This window comes from Pituophis catenifer, unplaced genomic scaffold, assembly GCF_029215685.1.
Source record: "Pituophis catenifer annectens isolate HBS135680 unplaced genomic scaffold, rPitCat1.0.hap2 SCAF_16, whole genome shotgun sequence".
Classification (NCBI taxonomy): domain Eukaryota; kingdom Metazoa; phylum Chordata; class Lepidosauria; order Squamata; family Colubridae; genus Pituophis; species Pituophis catenifer.
The window spans coordinates 16,537,820-16,554,072 of NW_027256896.1; the positions used below are offsets into that span (position 1 = coordinate 16,537,820).

The 16,253-nt window shown below is 43.7% G+C and overlaps 2 protein-coding genes across 2 annotated transcripts in view; one reads left to right on the forward strand and one right to left on the reverse strand.

Moving 5' to 3' along the window:
• Positions 1 to 513, forward strand: BHLHA15 (basic helix-loop-helix family member a15). The gene has a single exon (XM_070955265.1). The coding sequence runs from the start codon at positions 1 to 3 to the stop codon at positions 511 to 513; it is 513 nt and encodes a 170-aa protein (XP_070811366.1).
• A 9,726-nt stretch (positions 514 to 10,239) lies between these two features.
• The window catches only part of TECPR1 (tectonin beta-propeller repeat containing 1), a 36,971-nt gene continuing 30,957 nt past the window's right edge, over positions 10,240 to 16,253 (reverse strand). Inside the window, exons 21-25 of the mRNA XM_070955149.1 lie at positions 16,115 to 16,250; positions 14,232 to 14,324; positions 12,953 to 13,059; positions 12,320 to 12,439; positions 10,240 to 11,352 (exon numbers count right to left, since the gene is read on the reverse strand). Coding sequence (XP_070811250.1) covers positions 11,167 to 11,352; positions 12,320 to 12,439; positions 12,953 to 13,059; positions 14,232 to 14,324; positions 16,115 to 16,250 — 642 coding nt within the window. The 3' untranslated portion in view covers positions 10,240 to 11,166. The remainder of the gene's footprint in view (positions 11,353 to 12,319; positions 12,440 to 12,952; positions 13,060 to 14,231; positions 14,325 to 16,114; positions 16,251 to 16,253) is intronic.

Genomic DNA, 16,253 nt, shown 5'->3' on the forward strand with positions numbered 1-16,253 from the left:
ATGAAGGCCAAAAGCAAAGGAACCAAGCGTCGGAACGCGGTCAGCGAAGAGACTTTAGGCCAAGAACCCACCCAGAACAGAGATGATCTTCTGAAATATTCACGGCGTAAAGAAAAGAGGAACAAGGAAAGCCCAAAGGGGACCTCCAAACTTCCTTGGAGCAGCAAGGATCGGCGCTTGCGGAGGCTGGAGAGCAACGAGCGCGAACGCCAACGCATGCACAAACTCAACAACGCCTTCCAAGCGTTGAGAGAAGTCATCCCTCACGTCCGAGCGGAGAACAAGCTCTCCAAAATCGAGACGCTCACGTTGGCCAAGAACTACATTAAGTCCCTCACATCCACCATTCTCAGGATGTCCAACGGACACCACCCGGCGGTTGAAGGCACGGGCTCTGAAGGCAAGTCCAAACTCTACGAACACTATCAACAGCAGTATGAGGAAGGAGATGAACCGAAGGAGCAGCTTCAGAAGTACTCCACCCAAATTCATAGCTTCAGACAAGGCAGCTAAAGCTGTACATCTGCAGTGGTCTTCCAGGGTCCAGGAAGACATCCGACACGTCAAGTGGACATGTGTGACTTTTCTCCGTAGTTTTGCAAAATGGAAACCCAGTTTTGAACTTCTGATTTATGAGAGGACCTGGGCATGAATCCAGGGGTGAAATGTAAAATTTGTTACCACCGGTTCTGTGGGCGTGGCTTGGTGGGTGGGCGGGGATAATGTGACTGGGTGGGCGTGGTCAACTTTTTTTTTCTTTTTTAACTTTTCAAAGCATTTTTTCTGCAATCTCTTCGGCTGAAGAGGTTGCAGAAAAAAATGCTTTGAAAAGCCTCTCTGACAATCAGGCAACTCAGCTGGGATTGTCAGAGGCTTTTCAAAGCATTTTTTTAACCACCTCTTCAGCCGGAGAGGTTGCAGAAAAAATTGCTTTGAAAAGCCTCTGACGATCCCAGCTGAGCTGCACGATCATCAGAGGCTTTTTTTTTTTTTTAACTTTTAAAAGCATTTTTTTCGGTGGAAGAGGTTGCAGAAAAAAATGCTTTGAAAAGCCTCTCTGACAATCAGGCAACTCAGCTGGGATCGTCAGAGGCTTTTCAAATTATTTTTTTAACCACTTCTTCGGCCGAAGAGGTTGCAGAAAAAAATGGTTTGAAAAGCCTCTCTCACGATCAGGCAACTCAGCTGGGATCATCAGAGAGGCTTTTCAAAGCACTTTTTTTACCACATCTTCGGCCAAGAGGTTGCAGAAAAAAATGCTTTGAAAAGCCTCTGACGATCCCAGCTGAGTTGCCTGCGATCATCAGAGGCTTTTTTTTCTTTTAACTTTTAAAAGCATCTTTTTCGGCGGAAGAGGTTGTAGAAAAAATGCTTTGAAAAGTAAAAAAAAAAAGCCTCTGATGATCGTGCAGCTCAGCTGGGCATGGTGGGGGGGCCGCAGGGATTTTTGCTACCGGTTCTCCGAACCACCCACCACCATCGCTACCGGATCGGGCGATCCGGTCTGAACCGGGAGCATTTCACCCCTGCATGAATCCATTTTACGTGCATAAGTATAGAGTCTTATAGGTCCCATAGGGTCTCCAGCTTGTGCAGGGGATTTGAATTAGAAGACCTCCAAGCTCTCTGATATTGTTATAATCCATCCAGATTTTTTTTATATAGTTTAGTTTCTTAAAAAGTAAGCATTTTTGAATTTCTTAAAAAAAAGAAGAAGCCAATATTCCTACAATGACTGTAAATGCTGCAAGCATGTGTGTTATGTAACATGAGGTGACTCAATGTAACACTAGGTGGCTCAGTGGCTAAGACACCGAGCTTGTTGATCAGAAAAGGTCGACAGCTCGGCGGTTCGAATCCTTAGTACAGGTCTCCTGTGTGAGCTGAGGGTTGGACTAAATGACCTCCAAGGTCCCTTCCAACTCTGTTACTGATTTTAGCTCCTCAATATCTGGAGATTAATAGACCCCCCCCCCCCACGTTTCTGACTTTACGCTCAAACTAGATAAACTCACGTTAGTTATTAGAATTTGTATGAATGTTGTATATGCGTTTTTAATTGATAAATCAGCGTGCAGGACTCTAGATGCATTATCAAGTGTTAATACCACTTTCTAAGGCCTTGGTAAGGCCACGCTTGGAATCCTGCATCCAGTTTTGGTAGCCACGATGTAAAAAAAGATGTGGAGACTCTAGAAAGAGTGCAGAGAAGAGCAACAAAGAGGATTAGGGGACTGGAGGCTAAAACATACGGAGAACAGTTGCAGGAACTGGGTATGTCTAGTTTAATGAAAAGAAGGATTAGGGGAGACATGATAGCAATCTTCCGATATCTCAGGGGCTGCCCCAAAGAAGAGGGAGTCAAGCTATTCTCCAGAGCATCTGAAGGCAGGACAAGAAGCAATGAATGGAAACTAATCAAGGAGAGAAGCAACTTAGAACTAAGGAGAAATTTCCTGACAGTTAGAACAATTAATCAGTGGAACAACTTGCCTCCAGAAGTTGTAAATGCTCCAATACTGGAAATTTTTAAGAAGAGGTTGGATAACCATTTGTCTTAAGTGGTGTAGGGTTTCCTGCCTAAGCAGGGGGTTGGACTAGAAGACCTCCAAGGTCCCTTCTGTTATTCTAAATTCTAAATTCTAGATGACAGACATTGTACAAAAAAGGAGTTTTAACACCTTTGGGATCAGGACAAAGTAACTTTTTTATTCCAATAGAAATTGGCGCTTCAGGATAGAACCACAGTAATGGATAGAGAATAAATGTTCCCTTGTCCCCATTTTTAGATTTTTTTGATCTACATAGTCTTATGTTTTATGTTTTAATATTTTTTAATAAACATAAATAGCCTCTCATTTAGCTGTCTGTATTTTGCATGCTGACGGAAGATTTGTGTTTGCAATCAATGAATTAAATAGTCAAGAGTGTTTTGGTCTTCATTTCTGTATTCTGGGATTCACGTTCTGCTGTTGAAGATGAGCAGATGTTTCTCCAAGCTATTCATGGAGACTGGATGAGTGTAACACCCTTGATCCAGTGGTGACATGTAAAATTTGTTACTACCGGTTCTGTGGGCGTGGCTTGGTGGGGGGGTATGTGAATGGGTGGGCGTGGCCGAAGAGGTTGTAGAAAAAATGCTTTTAAAAGCCTCTGACGATCCCAGCTGAGCTGCGTGATCAGAGGCTTTTTTAAAAAAATTACTTTTAAAAACATTTTTTCGGCGGAATTGGTTGTAGAGAAAATGCTTTTAAAAATAATTTAAAAAAAGCCTCTGATGATTGCATGGCTCAGCTGGGCATGGGGGGGGGGCGGGTGCAGAGATTTTTGCTACCAGTTCTCCAAACCAGGCGCCGCCATCACTACCGGATCGGGCGATCTGGTCCGAACCTGGAGCATTTCACCCCTGCCTTGACCACTTTCTGGAAGTCCTCTAACGTTTTTGTTTTTTTGTTTTTTTTAAAAAAAATTGATTTATATGCCGCCCTTCTCCGGAGACTCAGGGCGGCTTACAATGCGCTAAGCAATAGCCTTCATACTTTTGTATATATTTATGCAAAGTCAGCTTATTGCCCCCACAAACTGGGTCCTCAATTTACCTACCTTAGAAAGGATGGAAGGCTGAGTCAACCTTGAGCCTTGGCGAGATTCGAACCTGCAGTAATTGCAGGCAGCTGGTCTTAATAACCAGCTTAATAACAGGGTGCCTTAGACCACTGTACTACCAAGGCTCTTGTGACAGAGTTGTCATGTGACAACTTCCATGTACAGAGTTGACAAAATTGTTTTTTTTGTAGAAGTGGGAACTCTGAAGACTGAAACAAGGTCCAGATCTATCCTTAGCTTTAAACATCCAAGGGAAAACTCAGATTTGTTCTTCTAGAACATTGAGATGAAAATAGAGAGGCCGCCTCTGGCCATATCTCTATCCGCAAGAGCAGTGTTTCTCAAACTTGCCCACTTGAAGAAGGCTGGGCCTGGACGTCAACTCAAATATTATCCCTCCCCATAAACTGGACTACAACTCCCAGCTTCCCCTGCCACCATTGCCCCACACAGCCAAACCATGAAAGAGTATCAGCCATTGTAAAAGGAAGAAAAATTGTCTTGTGCATCTCATTAATAAGCTATATTCTAGACCCGTGATGGTGAACAGAACGATATCAGTGGGCACGCAAGCGTTGCCCTAGCTCAGCTCCGGCACGCATAGCTGATTTTCGGGCCTTCCAGTCCCACCAGAAGTCGGCAAACGGGCCTTTTCCGGTCTCCAGAGGCCTCTGGGGTGGGTAGGGAAGGCTTTTTTCTCCCTTGCCAGGCTCCAAGAAAGGCTCTGGTACCTGGGGAGGGTGAAAAACAGGCCTACCGGGCCCACCATGCCATGCCAAGTAGGGGGAGCACGGAGGTGGGCCGCGCACGCATGCATGGGTGGGTGTGGGGGGGCGCATTGGATTATGGGTGTGGGCACACGCGTGCGTGACCCCCCTGTGCTCCCCCCGCTTTTGGCATGCAACGGTAAAAAGGTTAGCCATCACTGTTCTAGATAAATGTTTCTCAAATGGAAGAGATGGCAAATTGAAGAGGTGGACTTCAATTCCCAGAATTGGCAAATTGAAGAGATGGACTTCAATTCCCAGAATTCCCCAGAATTCCCCAGACGGCAAGAGGAGCCCCGTCTTGCTCCATGCGCCCCAAAATAATAAGACCTCCCCGAAAATAAGGCCAAGCACTTATTTCGGGGTTCAAAAAAAATATAAGACAGGGTCTTATTTGGTAGCTGTTTAGGAGCCAGTTGTGTGCGTGCGTTTTTTTCTTTTTTTTAAGAATAAAGAACATTTTATTTAAAGTCGGTTTTTTTCCCCCCCTGTTTCCTTCTGGGGGTGGGTGGGAACCTAAGAACAATAGCTGCCTTAATTGGATGTCCTGATTCAGCCACCCTCCTAACCCACTCCACATTTTTTTTTTTTTAACATTAAAAACACAAATAAATAAATAAAAAATTCTGCAGAACTACCGGTATTATTTTTGGGAGCGAGCGATGCAAGCCAGCACAATTTGTCCAGCTATGGACAGTCACAGCATATCAGAGGATTGTTTCCAACAGCCCGGTGATTGTGCACCCTCTCCGCTTTGCCTTTGGGTGACATTCAAAATGTCCCCGTTTGCAGGAGAACAAAGCCGTGGAAAAGGTGCAACAAAGAATGGTTGGAAAAGGTCACCGTTGTTTACCGCTTTGGCAGAGGCGCCCTTGATCAAAGTCGAATCTTCTGCATCACTTAGGACGAACAGGAGAAAGTCTTATTAAACGCAAACAATGCCGTCTTCACCGAGAACAGGTTGATTTTTAAGGGTGGCTGCGGAGAACTTGAATCTCTTCTCCAAGAGTTTGATCACTGCTTCCTACGGGCATTGTTTTAAGTTCACTCATTTACGGAGACCTGGATTGTTCTCGGTTGGCATTTCGGGCGCGGATGTCACGCTGGGTAGGGACACGACATCCTGCTGGATGGGGTTCAAGGCAGAGTTGAAGACTGGGCTGTTGTTTGGAGCCAGCAGAAGGGGCATCAAGTTGAATCTCTAGAAACCCCACCCCACCCCTGCTTTGTTGCGTTCTGTGGGACTTAAGGAACACGCTTAAGATGTCCCCTGGAGTCAAATCTCAGATAAGTCCATCTTCCCTGTTCCAAAGTTGGAGGTTGGACACAGAATTGAACATGGAAATTCTGATCCCAGTTCTTCTACTGCTTCCAACACTGATTCTTATATAGAGTCTCCTGGTTGATCAGGGGGCTGGATTAGAAGACCTCCAAGATCCCTTCCAGCTCAATTCTAAAATTCTAAAATTCTAAAAATTCTATTCTATTCTATTCTATTCTATTCTATTCTATTCTATTCTATTCTATTCTATTCTATTCTATTCTATTCTATTCTATTCTATTCTACTCTACTCTACTCTACTCTATATATTCTATTCTACATTTATTAGTCTCTATTCTATCTTGTATTGTATTGTATTGTATTGTATTGTATTGTATTGTATTGTATTGTATTGTATTGTATTGTATTGTATTGTATTCTATTCTATTCTATTCTATTCTATTCTATTCTATTCTATTCTATTGCATAGTATTCTACTCTATTCTATATATTCTATTCTACGTTGTATTAGTCTCTATTCTATCTTGTATTGTATTGTATTGTATTGTATTGTATTGTATTGTATTGTATTGTATTGTATTGTATTGTATTGTATTCTACTCTACTCTACTCTACTCTACTCTACTCTATATATTCTATTCTACATTGTATTAGTCTTCTATTCTACTCTACTCTACTCTACTCTACTCTACTCTACTCTACTCTACTCTACTCTATATATTCTATTCTACATTCCAGGGGCCTTCTGGAGGCTGGAAACGAGGCCCAAACATCCATTTTTTGCCCTCTCCGAGCCTCCGTGCGTGCCCTGCACTTACCTGCATCCAAAATGGGCCGCGTGGGGACTCCTGTGAAGGATGGGGCAGGGTAGGCGGGGCCAGGCAGAAGTGGGATTTGGGGGGGTTCTCCGAACTGCACAGAATCTTAGCTAGAGGTTCTCCCGAACCCCTGCAAACCCCCAGCAGCCCCACCCCTGCCTGAAGGTAAAATAAGAAGCAATGGGGGGGGGGGAAACTAACCAAAGAGAGAACCAACTTAGAACGAAGGAGAAATTTCTTGACATGGAGAACAAGTTGTGGGTGCTTCATCACTGGAGGTTTTTAAGAAGGGATTGGGCCGCCATTTGTCCGAAACGGCCCAGGGTGTCCTGCTTGAATCAGGGGGTTGGACTAGAAGACCTCCAAGATCCCTTCCAACTCTGTTATTCACACTTATCTTCCCAGCTTCAGACCCTCCTCAATGAGCGAGGAGTTTGAAAACTTTTTGACCTGTTGCGCCCAACCCAGGAACGATCGAAAACGGCTTTGCGCAAATTAAGCAGGTAAAGATATTACAGTATCCACTTTCCACCTTTGGTGCCAACCCAAACATCGCTCCTCTTAATCTCCGTAGAAGACACTTATAGGGCAGAGCAGAAAAGCGAGTTTGGAAGGAAGGGAAAAAAACCCCCACCCCTTTCTCTCGATTCTCTTTGCTGCAATCTGCTCACATCTCTTCCGGCTTGAAACAGTTGGTTGTAACAACTCAACCAACCCTGCTTGTAAAAATCACAGTTTTACACGGTGGTTGACTCTTTGCTCAATTCCAAAACTAGGAATCCTGGAAGGTGTGCGGAAAGTAACTCTGACTGACACATAGAGCGCCATTTAACTCAGAGAGAAATATTATCCTCTCCCCACCACTTCTGTGTAGAAAATATTGCCATATGATTTATATCCAGTTCCTTCTATTTGGGGCACGGGAGGACAAGTTTATTATTTTAATTTGCATCGCACTTTTATTATTATTTTTTTTTCAAATAATTCAAGGCAGCCAATATATCCTACACAGCTTCCTCCTCTTTTTCCCAACAACAGCCCTATGAGGTGGATTGGAACGAGAAAGCATCATTGGCTCAAAGTCACCCAGCCGTCTTTCATGCCTAAAGTGGGACTAGAACTCACAGTCTCCTGGTGATTGGCTCAATCACCCAGTCACCTTTCATGCCTAAGGCGGGACTAGAACTCACAGTCTCCTGGCCCAAAGTCACCCAGCCACTTTTCATGGCTAAGGCGGGACTAGAACTCATGGTCACCTGGTGATTGGCTCAAAGCCACCTGGTCACCTTTCATGGCTAAGGCAGGACTAGAACTCAGAGTCTCCTGGTTTCTACAGTAGTTTGGCGCCTAAACCACTAGTTCAAACTGGCTCTGTCTTCTAGTGAGTCTATTTGATGGAAAAAGCAAAACAGGGAAGAAACGACACAGGATGGCCTGATGAAAAGTTGCATTTGATAATAGAATTATCAATAGCCTGGCCTAACTTTCTCCCTCTTTTTAAACATTTTTAAATATTTTTTAGTATTTTAATATTCAAAGTTTAAATTTGTTTTAAATTGATTGGGGTTTTAAATTTGTCTGGGCCAAACTATTTAATTTGATTTTATCTCTGCTTTTTAAATTTTGTATGTATGTATTTTATTGTTGGCTGTTCACCGCCCTGAGTCCTTCGGGAGTAGGGCGGTATATAAATCAAATAAAAGTAAAAGTAAAAGAATTACTTACCCAGATTAAAGTGATTCAATAACTTCCCCCGTCTTCTTCGGATTCAGCTTGAACCCATCATTTTTTTTTTTTGGAAAAACCTGGTTGCATTCTGCATTCAATTTTTTTTAAAAAAAATTAAATCCCTAATCTCAACTACATAAGGGATGCGGTGGCTCAGTGGCTAAGACGCAGCGTTCTGTGCTGTTATATTTCCCCCAAAGCTCGGTGCTTGCAAAAAAAAAACATATCAGGCCATTTGATTAGATAATGCGAAGTTTGGTTTTTCAGATATTTGGGGGAGGGGGGAACCCTGAATTATTTTAGGGAACAATCTGCTCCCCGCAGCATCTTTGCCTATTCTGAGATGGACGCATCCTCCTCCCAAAACGGACCGCTGCTGTTTTTCCCAATTCAATTTAAAAGAAAGGAAACGTTCAAATGAAGAAAGGAAAATGTGCAGGGTTTACAACCGATCTGATTTTTATTGTCCTCTCTGGGCCATTTCTACATTTCGTTGGGTTTCGATTTTTGGCGTGGGTGAATTATTTATTTAGGTGTACACGTACATTCTTTACTTCTCGCTCCTCAGCAGAGGAAAAAAAAACCCCATCTGTGTCCACAGTGGTGGGAAGGCAAAACATGTTCCCCTTTTGCTTGAACATCGAATAAAATGTGAATATTTCATAAACGGGTGTCCACGTATCAAGAGCCATGCGTGCCACAATTTTTTCTTTCTTCTCCCTCCCCTTTCCCCCCCCATAGCAATAAATACAAAAATATCACTCTTAAAAACCGGACACCGGTGCAAAAGGAAGCTTCCTGCTTTTAAAACCGAACAGCTATTCCTCCCCATCCCCGTTTTTGAGAACATGATGCTTAGAAGACATTCGCCCCTCCTGTATTTCTTCCCTCCGTTTACTTGGGTGTCAGAGTTACGTGCGCTAAAGGGGAAAGAAATGTAAAAGTTATCGATGATTTCGAATACAAAACGGCTCTGCGACTGAGCCACGGTGCTGCTGTCTCTCTCTCTCGCTCGCTCAAGAGGCAGATGAGAGAAGAGACGCAACTGGAGAGGTGCCTCCTTCTTTTGATTAAGGTCAACAGGACCCAACAAGGAGGCAGGATGTCCTTCGCTTAGCTATTTTAGTGCACTTTTGCGGAAAGAAAGAAGGAAAGGAAGGAAGGAAGAGGGAGGGAAGGGCGGGTAGGAGACAGACAGAATAAGAAAGAAAGAAAGAAAGAAAGAAAGAAAGAAAGAAAGAAAGAAAGAAAGAAAGAAAGAAAAAAAGAGAAAGAAAGAAAGAAAGAAAGAAAGAAAGAAAGAAAGAAAGAAAGAAAGAAAGAAAGATGGAGGGAAGGAAGGAAGTGGAAAGAGAGGGAAAAAGGAAGAAAAAGAAAGAAAAGGGAAAGAGAAAGGAAGGAAGAAAAAGAGAGAGGGAGGGAAGTGGAAGGAGGGAGGGAGAGAGAAAGAAAGAAAGGAACGGAGGGAGGAAGAGGGAGGAAGGGAGGGAGGGTAGGAGGGGAAGGAGGGAGACAGAAAAAGGAAAAGAAAGAAAGAAAGAAAGAAAGAAAGAAAAGGAAGAAAAGGAAAGAAAGGAAGGAAGAAAGAAAGAAAGAAAGGAAGGAATAAAAGAAGGAAGGAAGAAGAAAGAAAGAAAGAAAGAAGAAAGAAAGAAAGAAAGAAAGAAAGATGGAGGGAAGGAAGTGGAAAGAGAGGGAGAAAGGAAGAAAAAGAAAGAAAAGGGAAAGAGAAAGGAAGGAAGAAAAAGAGAAAGAGAGGGAGGGAAGTGGAAGGAGGGAGGGAGAGAGAAAGAAAGAAAGGAACGGAGGGAGGAAGAGGGAGGAAGGGAGGGAGGGTAGGAGAGGAAGGAGGGAGACAGAAAAAGGAAAAGAAAGAAAGAAAGAAAGAAAGAAAGAAAGAAAGAAAGAGAGAGAGAGAGAGAGGGAGGGAGGGAGGTGGAGGTGGAGGAAGGGAGGGAGGGAGGGAAGGAGAAAAAAGAAAGGAAGAAAGAATGAATGAAAGAAAGAAAGAAAGAAAGAGTTGCTGAGATTGAGAAACAGCTGTAAATCAACTGGCAGAAGGGAGCCATTGACCATTTTCACAGCTGTATTTCACCCAGGGGTTGCCAGCTGCCAATCTTGGCTTTCAACCCCCAGCTGCTTCTCATCATTGGGTGATGAAGGTAGGACCCCTGGGGACTTCGAAGAAATATATAGAGAAGTGCTTGCTATAGAATCAACTAACCGGCTCAGTTTATTCATGTCAACCCTGTGAGGGAGGCTGGCTCATCATAGATCAGGTCCTGCCTGTGGAACATCTAAGAAAGCCAGGGATCGGGGGTCAAAGATACTCCAAGTGGGGGCTTATCATAGAAAGGGTTAATCGACCCTGATCCCCTACATTGTTGGGTCATACACTGGCCAGCATAAATCAAGGCTTAGTTGATGGGAACGAATCTAGGGCTCCTGGAGAACATCAGATTCTACCAGGCCTAAGAAATACCACAATAAATTAAGGGATTAAAACAACAACACAAGCAGAATTCACACACACATACACACACACACATCCAGTTCCCCCACTGAGGTGATGGACATGCAGTCTCTCCGTTCAACGGCCTCCAAATCAGATCTTCTCCATCTTGTATCTTCTCCATTGGGGGCGGGTGAGTTGAATCTTAACTCCCAGAATGCTCATTGAGAAGTGGGGGGATTTCTGGGAAATCACACAACCACATACATCTGGGAGACACCTCACCCCCCCCCCCAGGTTGGAGCATCCCTTTCGAACGAGGATGGGAGTCGACTCCTGCTCTCTCACGCCAAGGGGACACAAGATGGAAGGGTCGGTAGACTGCATGCTTGGAGTTGACTTGAGTCTCTTTTGCACCCTCAAGAGCGAGCGTTCAAAGACAAGCCTAGTCTTCAGTTGTAGCTTCCGTGATCCAGGACAACGCGGTATGAGCAGAAGGTGGAAACTTTAGAGTCAACACTGGACAGCGTTTCGGTCCAAACTTTGGACGCCATCTACAAAAATGGTGGTTTGGGGCTGGTAGCTTCCGTGACCCTCTAAGCTACTAAGGTTACCAGGAGAGCTGCTTGGACCTTCTTGAGCTGCCATCTTGGTTCTTTCGGTCGCGTTTCCTCGTACGGTGATGTGTTCCCATCCTCCCTGCGAAGTCAGGAATGAGAGGAATGAAAAAATATTGGAAGATTCAGCACATGCGCAGATCACCAAATATGATGTCAACTATATAGTATAGTTTTTACTACTATTCTCAAGAACCGGACAGAATCGGGAGCAGTCTACTACTAACGTGGTTGGAAAAGTTGATACAACAACATATTAACTTGAAACTTGAAATATTCCTGTTGGGGATTTTACCAGACGTTTATAGTAAAGAAAATGTATATTTGATTATTCACGTAATAACCTCAGCTAGAATTGTATTTGCACAAAACTGGAAAAGCGAAGAGATTCCTACAGAGGAGAATATGATAAGGAAAAATATTAGAATGTGCAGAAATGAATAGATTAACACTGGCAATTAAAGAAAAAGAGCGAACGGGTTATTATGCGATATGGGAAACGTTTAATCGACGGTTAAGAGGATAAATATAAAAATTAGAAATATAAGTAGATGAGTAAAATATAGAAAATAGTTGATGTATTTAACAGAGTTTAAGCAAACTAAGAAGAGGGTGTAAAGTATTAGATTGGTTATTAGTATTAGGCTGCTGGGTGGGCGTGGCCATTCAGGCATGGCCTACTCCTGCACCACAGCGGGGGGGGGGGAGTGTTTTTGCCCTCCCCAGGCTCCGGAGGCTTTACTTGAGCCTTCGGGAGGGTGAAAATGGCCTCCCCCGGGCTCTGGAGGCGGGAAACGGGCTCATTTTCGGACTTCTGGGAGGCCCGTTTTACGCCCTCCCAGAGCATCCGCGTGGGCCCTGCACTTACCTCGTATCCAAAACAGGCCGCATTGAGACTCCTGGGAGGGGAGGGGTGGGCGGGGCCAGCCAGTCCTTGCAACTACCGGTTCGGCGAACCAGATGTAAAATTAGCATCCGGTTTGCCTGAACCGGTTCGAACCGGCTGAATCCCAGCCCTGGAACAAATGGTTTGTGTTTTTGATGCTCACCCCAATGCCGTAGTCCCAAGAGACCCCCTTGGGTTCCAGAGGCTGGACCCCGGTCCGATGGCAGACAGTTCCACAGCTCAGGCTGTGACTCCCTTGGACTTTGTCAGCTATCACCCAGATCTAAAAAAAACAAAATATAACCAGAGAGGCATTAGAAGCCACCCTTCATTAACATGTAATGCCCATGTGAAAAAATGGGCTTTCCTTTTGGAGCCCAAATGGGGAATTTTGAACCGGGAGAAGATGGCGGAGGTGTTCTCACAAAATGGCAGCCTGGAGGGGTATTTTTCATGTCATAAAATATCTACCATGGCAGGTAACCCCGATCAGAAGGGGCCCATTTCCTAGAATTTCCTCCAGTTTCTAGAGAACTGGAAAAGCTTCTTGGATGAGAAGCGAAACTTCAACTCCCAGAATTCCCCAGCCAACACAGAATTCTGGGAGTTGAAGTCCACACGTTTTGAAGTTGCTATGGTTGACCAACACCGAGTTCAACGATTATCCTGAAAGAAAGGATAAGCTGTGCTGGCTGGGGAATTCTGGGAGTTGACGTCTACTCATCTTAAAATGGCTAAGGTTAAGAAAACACTGGCTTAGGTTCTTAAAAGAGATATTTTTCTACTATGGCCACACCTGATCCAAGGGTCCAACAGAAACTTTCCGGACGTTGTTTGAAATGTGATCCCAACTAGATCCTTGAGGGTAACTCGGTGTGATTCCAGCACGAAACCACAGATTACCTATTGAAGACAAAATGGCGTTGAGAAATTTCAGACCAAGCAAGAAATAAACTCCTATCTATCTATCTATCTATCTATCTATCTATCTATCTATCTATCTATCTATCTGTTGGTTATCTTATTCCTCGTATGTCTTTGTAGTCAGAGAAGAGTCGGTTAATCTGGCACAGGTAGTCCTCAATTTATGACGACAATTAATTTTCATGGCTAAGCAAGGCAGTTGTTAAGAGACTCGTGTTATGACCCTTTTTTTTGCCACCGTTAAAAGGAATCACGGCAGTTATTAAGTAAATCATGCGGTCATGAAGCGAATCCACCTTTCTCCATTGATTTTGCTTTGGAAGATCACAAGTGGGGATTCTGGGGAATGTTGCAACCATCGTAAACACATGCCAATTACAAAGCCCCAGACTTTTGATCGTGTGACTGTGGTATTGGTCATAAGTATGAGGACTGGCCAGGGGTGGGCTTCAAAAATGTTAGCAAGGGGTTCTCTGCCCGGTTGCTGGGTGGGCGTGGCCATGGTGGGCGTGGTCTAGTCGGCCTCCTACACCATGGTTGCGGGGGGACCTTTTTGCCCTCCCCAGGCTCCAAAGGATTTTCTCAAGCCTCTGGGAGGGCGAAAAGAGCCTCCCCAGGCTCCGGAGGCCCTCTGGAGGCCAGCAACGGGCCAGTTTCCGGCCTTCCCGAACTTCCGGTAGGCCCGTTTTTTGCCCTCCCCAAGCCTCCAGGTGCGCCCTGCTCTTACCTGCATCCAAAACGGGCTGCGTGGGGACTCTTGGGAGGGGTGGGGCAGGGTGGATGGGGCCAGCCAGGAGTGGGACTTGGGGGTTCTTCGAACTGCACAGAATCTTAGCTACAGGTTCTCCCGAACCCCTGCGAACCCCCAGCAGCTCCACCCCTGGGACTGGCTCATAAATCACATTTTTTTCAGTGCTATTATAACATGTTAACAATTGCTAATGAATGAACGGTTAACAATTCAATTGCTAACCAGAAACGATTACGGATTGTGCAGTGCTTTTAATAATGTCGTTGCACTTCCTTTCCAATGGAGCACTTACACAACTGGCCAGCCATTCAAAGAAACCGGTTTTATTTATTTATTTTCAAAACCACCTTTAAAAAAACAACAAAAAAAAACAACCAGGAACAGAGGATTCTCTCCTTACCGTTTTTATCCACAGCCAGGACTGCCGTTCGTCCCACAGAGGCTTGCTTTAACTTCTGCTTCACGGGGGAAGGAACGTGGTACCAGCATTCGCCTGGATATTCCCAGAAAACCCGCAAGAAGTAAAAATAAACAAGAATAATTTCCTTCCTTGTTATTCATTTGAATTCATCGAATTAAGGCAGCCACTGAAATACAAACTTGACTTGTTCGAGGCGGCCAATTTTAGCAATTGGCAGGCTTCTTGGACTACGTTCAACGATCGCCATTTATTTATCAAATTTCTATACCGCCCTACTCCCGGAGGACTCAGGGCGGTGAACAGTCAAGATAAAATACAGATAATACAAACATTAAAAGTCCATTAAAATTATTAAATATTTTGGCCGAAAAACAAATTTAAAACACCCAATTTATAAAACAAATCAAACGATTTAAAAATTTATGTTGTGTGAAGCCAACGTTTTCTATTTTGTTGGGTGGGATTAACGGGCAAAGGCTGAAAAAAACCCTGATTTTGGCTTTTAACCCTTTGTGCAAGGGAAAAATGTCATCCTTTCCCCTCTTTTAACTGGTGGGAAACTTAAAAAGCATTTACTTTGTTCCTTGCAAAAAAATATCAACAACTTCCGTCTTCTAACCTAAATGTGACTGGTTCAAAACACAGCAGGAACTGTGGGTTGTGTCAGTTTGGTGTTGTGGTTAAGAGGCTGGATTAAAAAAAAACTAGGAGACAGTGAGTTTTAAGCCTATCTTAGGTATGAAAACCGGCTGGGTGACTTTGGGCCTGGTTGAGCATTAGATGCGCAGGAAACCAGAGTTGGCAAACTGCTTTATCTTTTTGGGATAGGATAGAACAGAACAGAAAAGAAAAAGAACAGAACAGAACCATAAGAGTAGAGTGGAGTGGACTAGAATAGAATAGAATAGAAAAGAATAGAGTAGAATAGAGTAGAATAGAATAGAATAGAATAGAATAGAATAGAATAGAATAGAATAGAATAGAATAGAATAAGAGTAGAGTAAAATATAAAAGTAGAGTACAAAAAGAGGACAGTAGAATAGTAGAGTAGAATAGAATGTAATAGAAAAGGATAGGATATAGGAATGAAGAGTAGAGTAGAGTAGAATAAGAGTAGAGTAGAATAAGAGTAGGGTAGGGTAGAGTAGAGTAGAGTAGAATAGAATAGGAGTAGAGTAGAATATAATAGTAGACTAGAAAAAGAGGACAGTAGAATAATAGAGTAGAATAGAATGTAATAGAAAAGGATAGGATATAGGAATGAAGAGTAGAGTAGAGTAGAATAAGAGTAGAGTAGAATAAGAGTAGGGTAGGGTAGAGTAGAGTAGAGTAGAATAGAATAGGAGTAGAGTAGAATATAATAGTAGACTAGAAAAAGAGGACAGTAGAATAATAGAGTAGAATAGAATGTAATAGAAAAGGATAGGATATAGGAATGAAGAGTAGAGTAGAGTAGAATAAGAGTAGAGTAGAATAAGAGTAGGGTAGGGTAGGGTAGGGTAGGGTAGGGTAGGGTAGAGTAGAGTAGAGTAGAGTAGAGTAGAGTAGAGTAGAGTAGAGTAGAATAGAATAGAATAGAATAGAATAGAATAGAATAGAATAGAATAGAATAACAGAGTTGGAAGGGACCTTGGAGGTCTTCTAGTCCAACCCCCTGCTCAGGCAGGAAACCATATACCATTTCAGACAAATGGTTGTCCAGTCTCTTAAAAACCTCCAGCGTTGGAGCATTCACAACTTCTGGAGGCAACTTGTTCAACTGGTTAATTGTTCCCACTGTCAGGAAATTTCTTCTTAGTTTTGAGTTGCTTCTCTCCTTGATTCGTTTCCATCCCTTCACCCTCGACCGTCTAAAAACTCACCTTCTGGTTTTTTGGAAGACACTGAACCACGACAGAATGCCGAGCCATCTTGGGCGACGGCCCAGACTTGGTGAAACATTCCTATAGTGACTGAAACGAAGGGTTGGTCTGTCCCCACGTGCAGCCAGGAGGTGCCCTG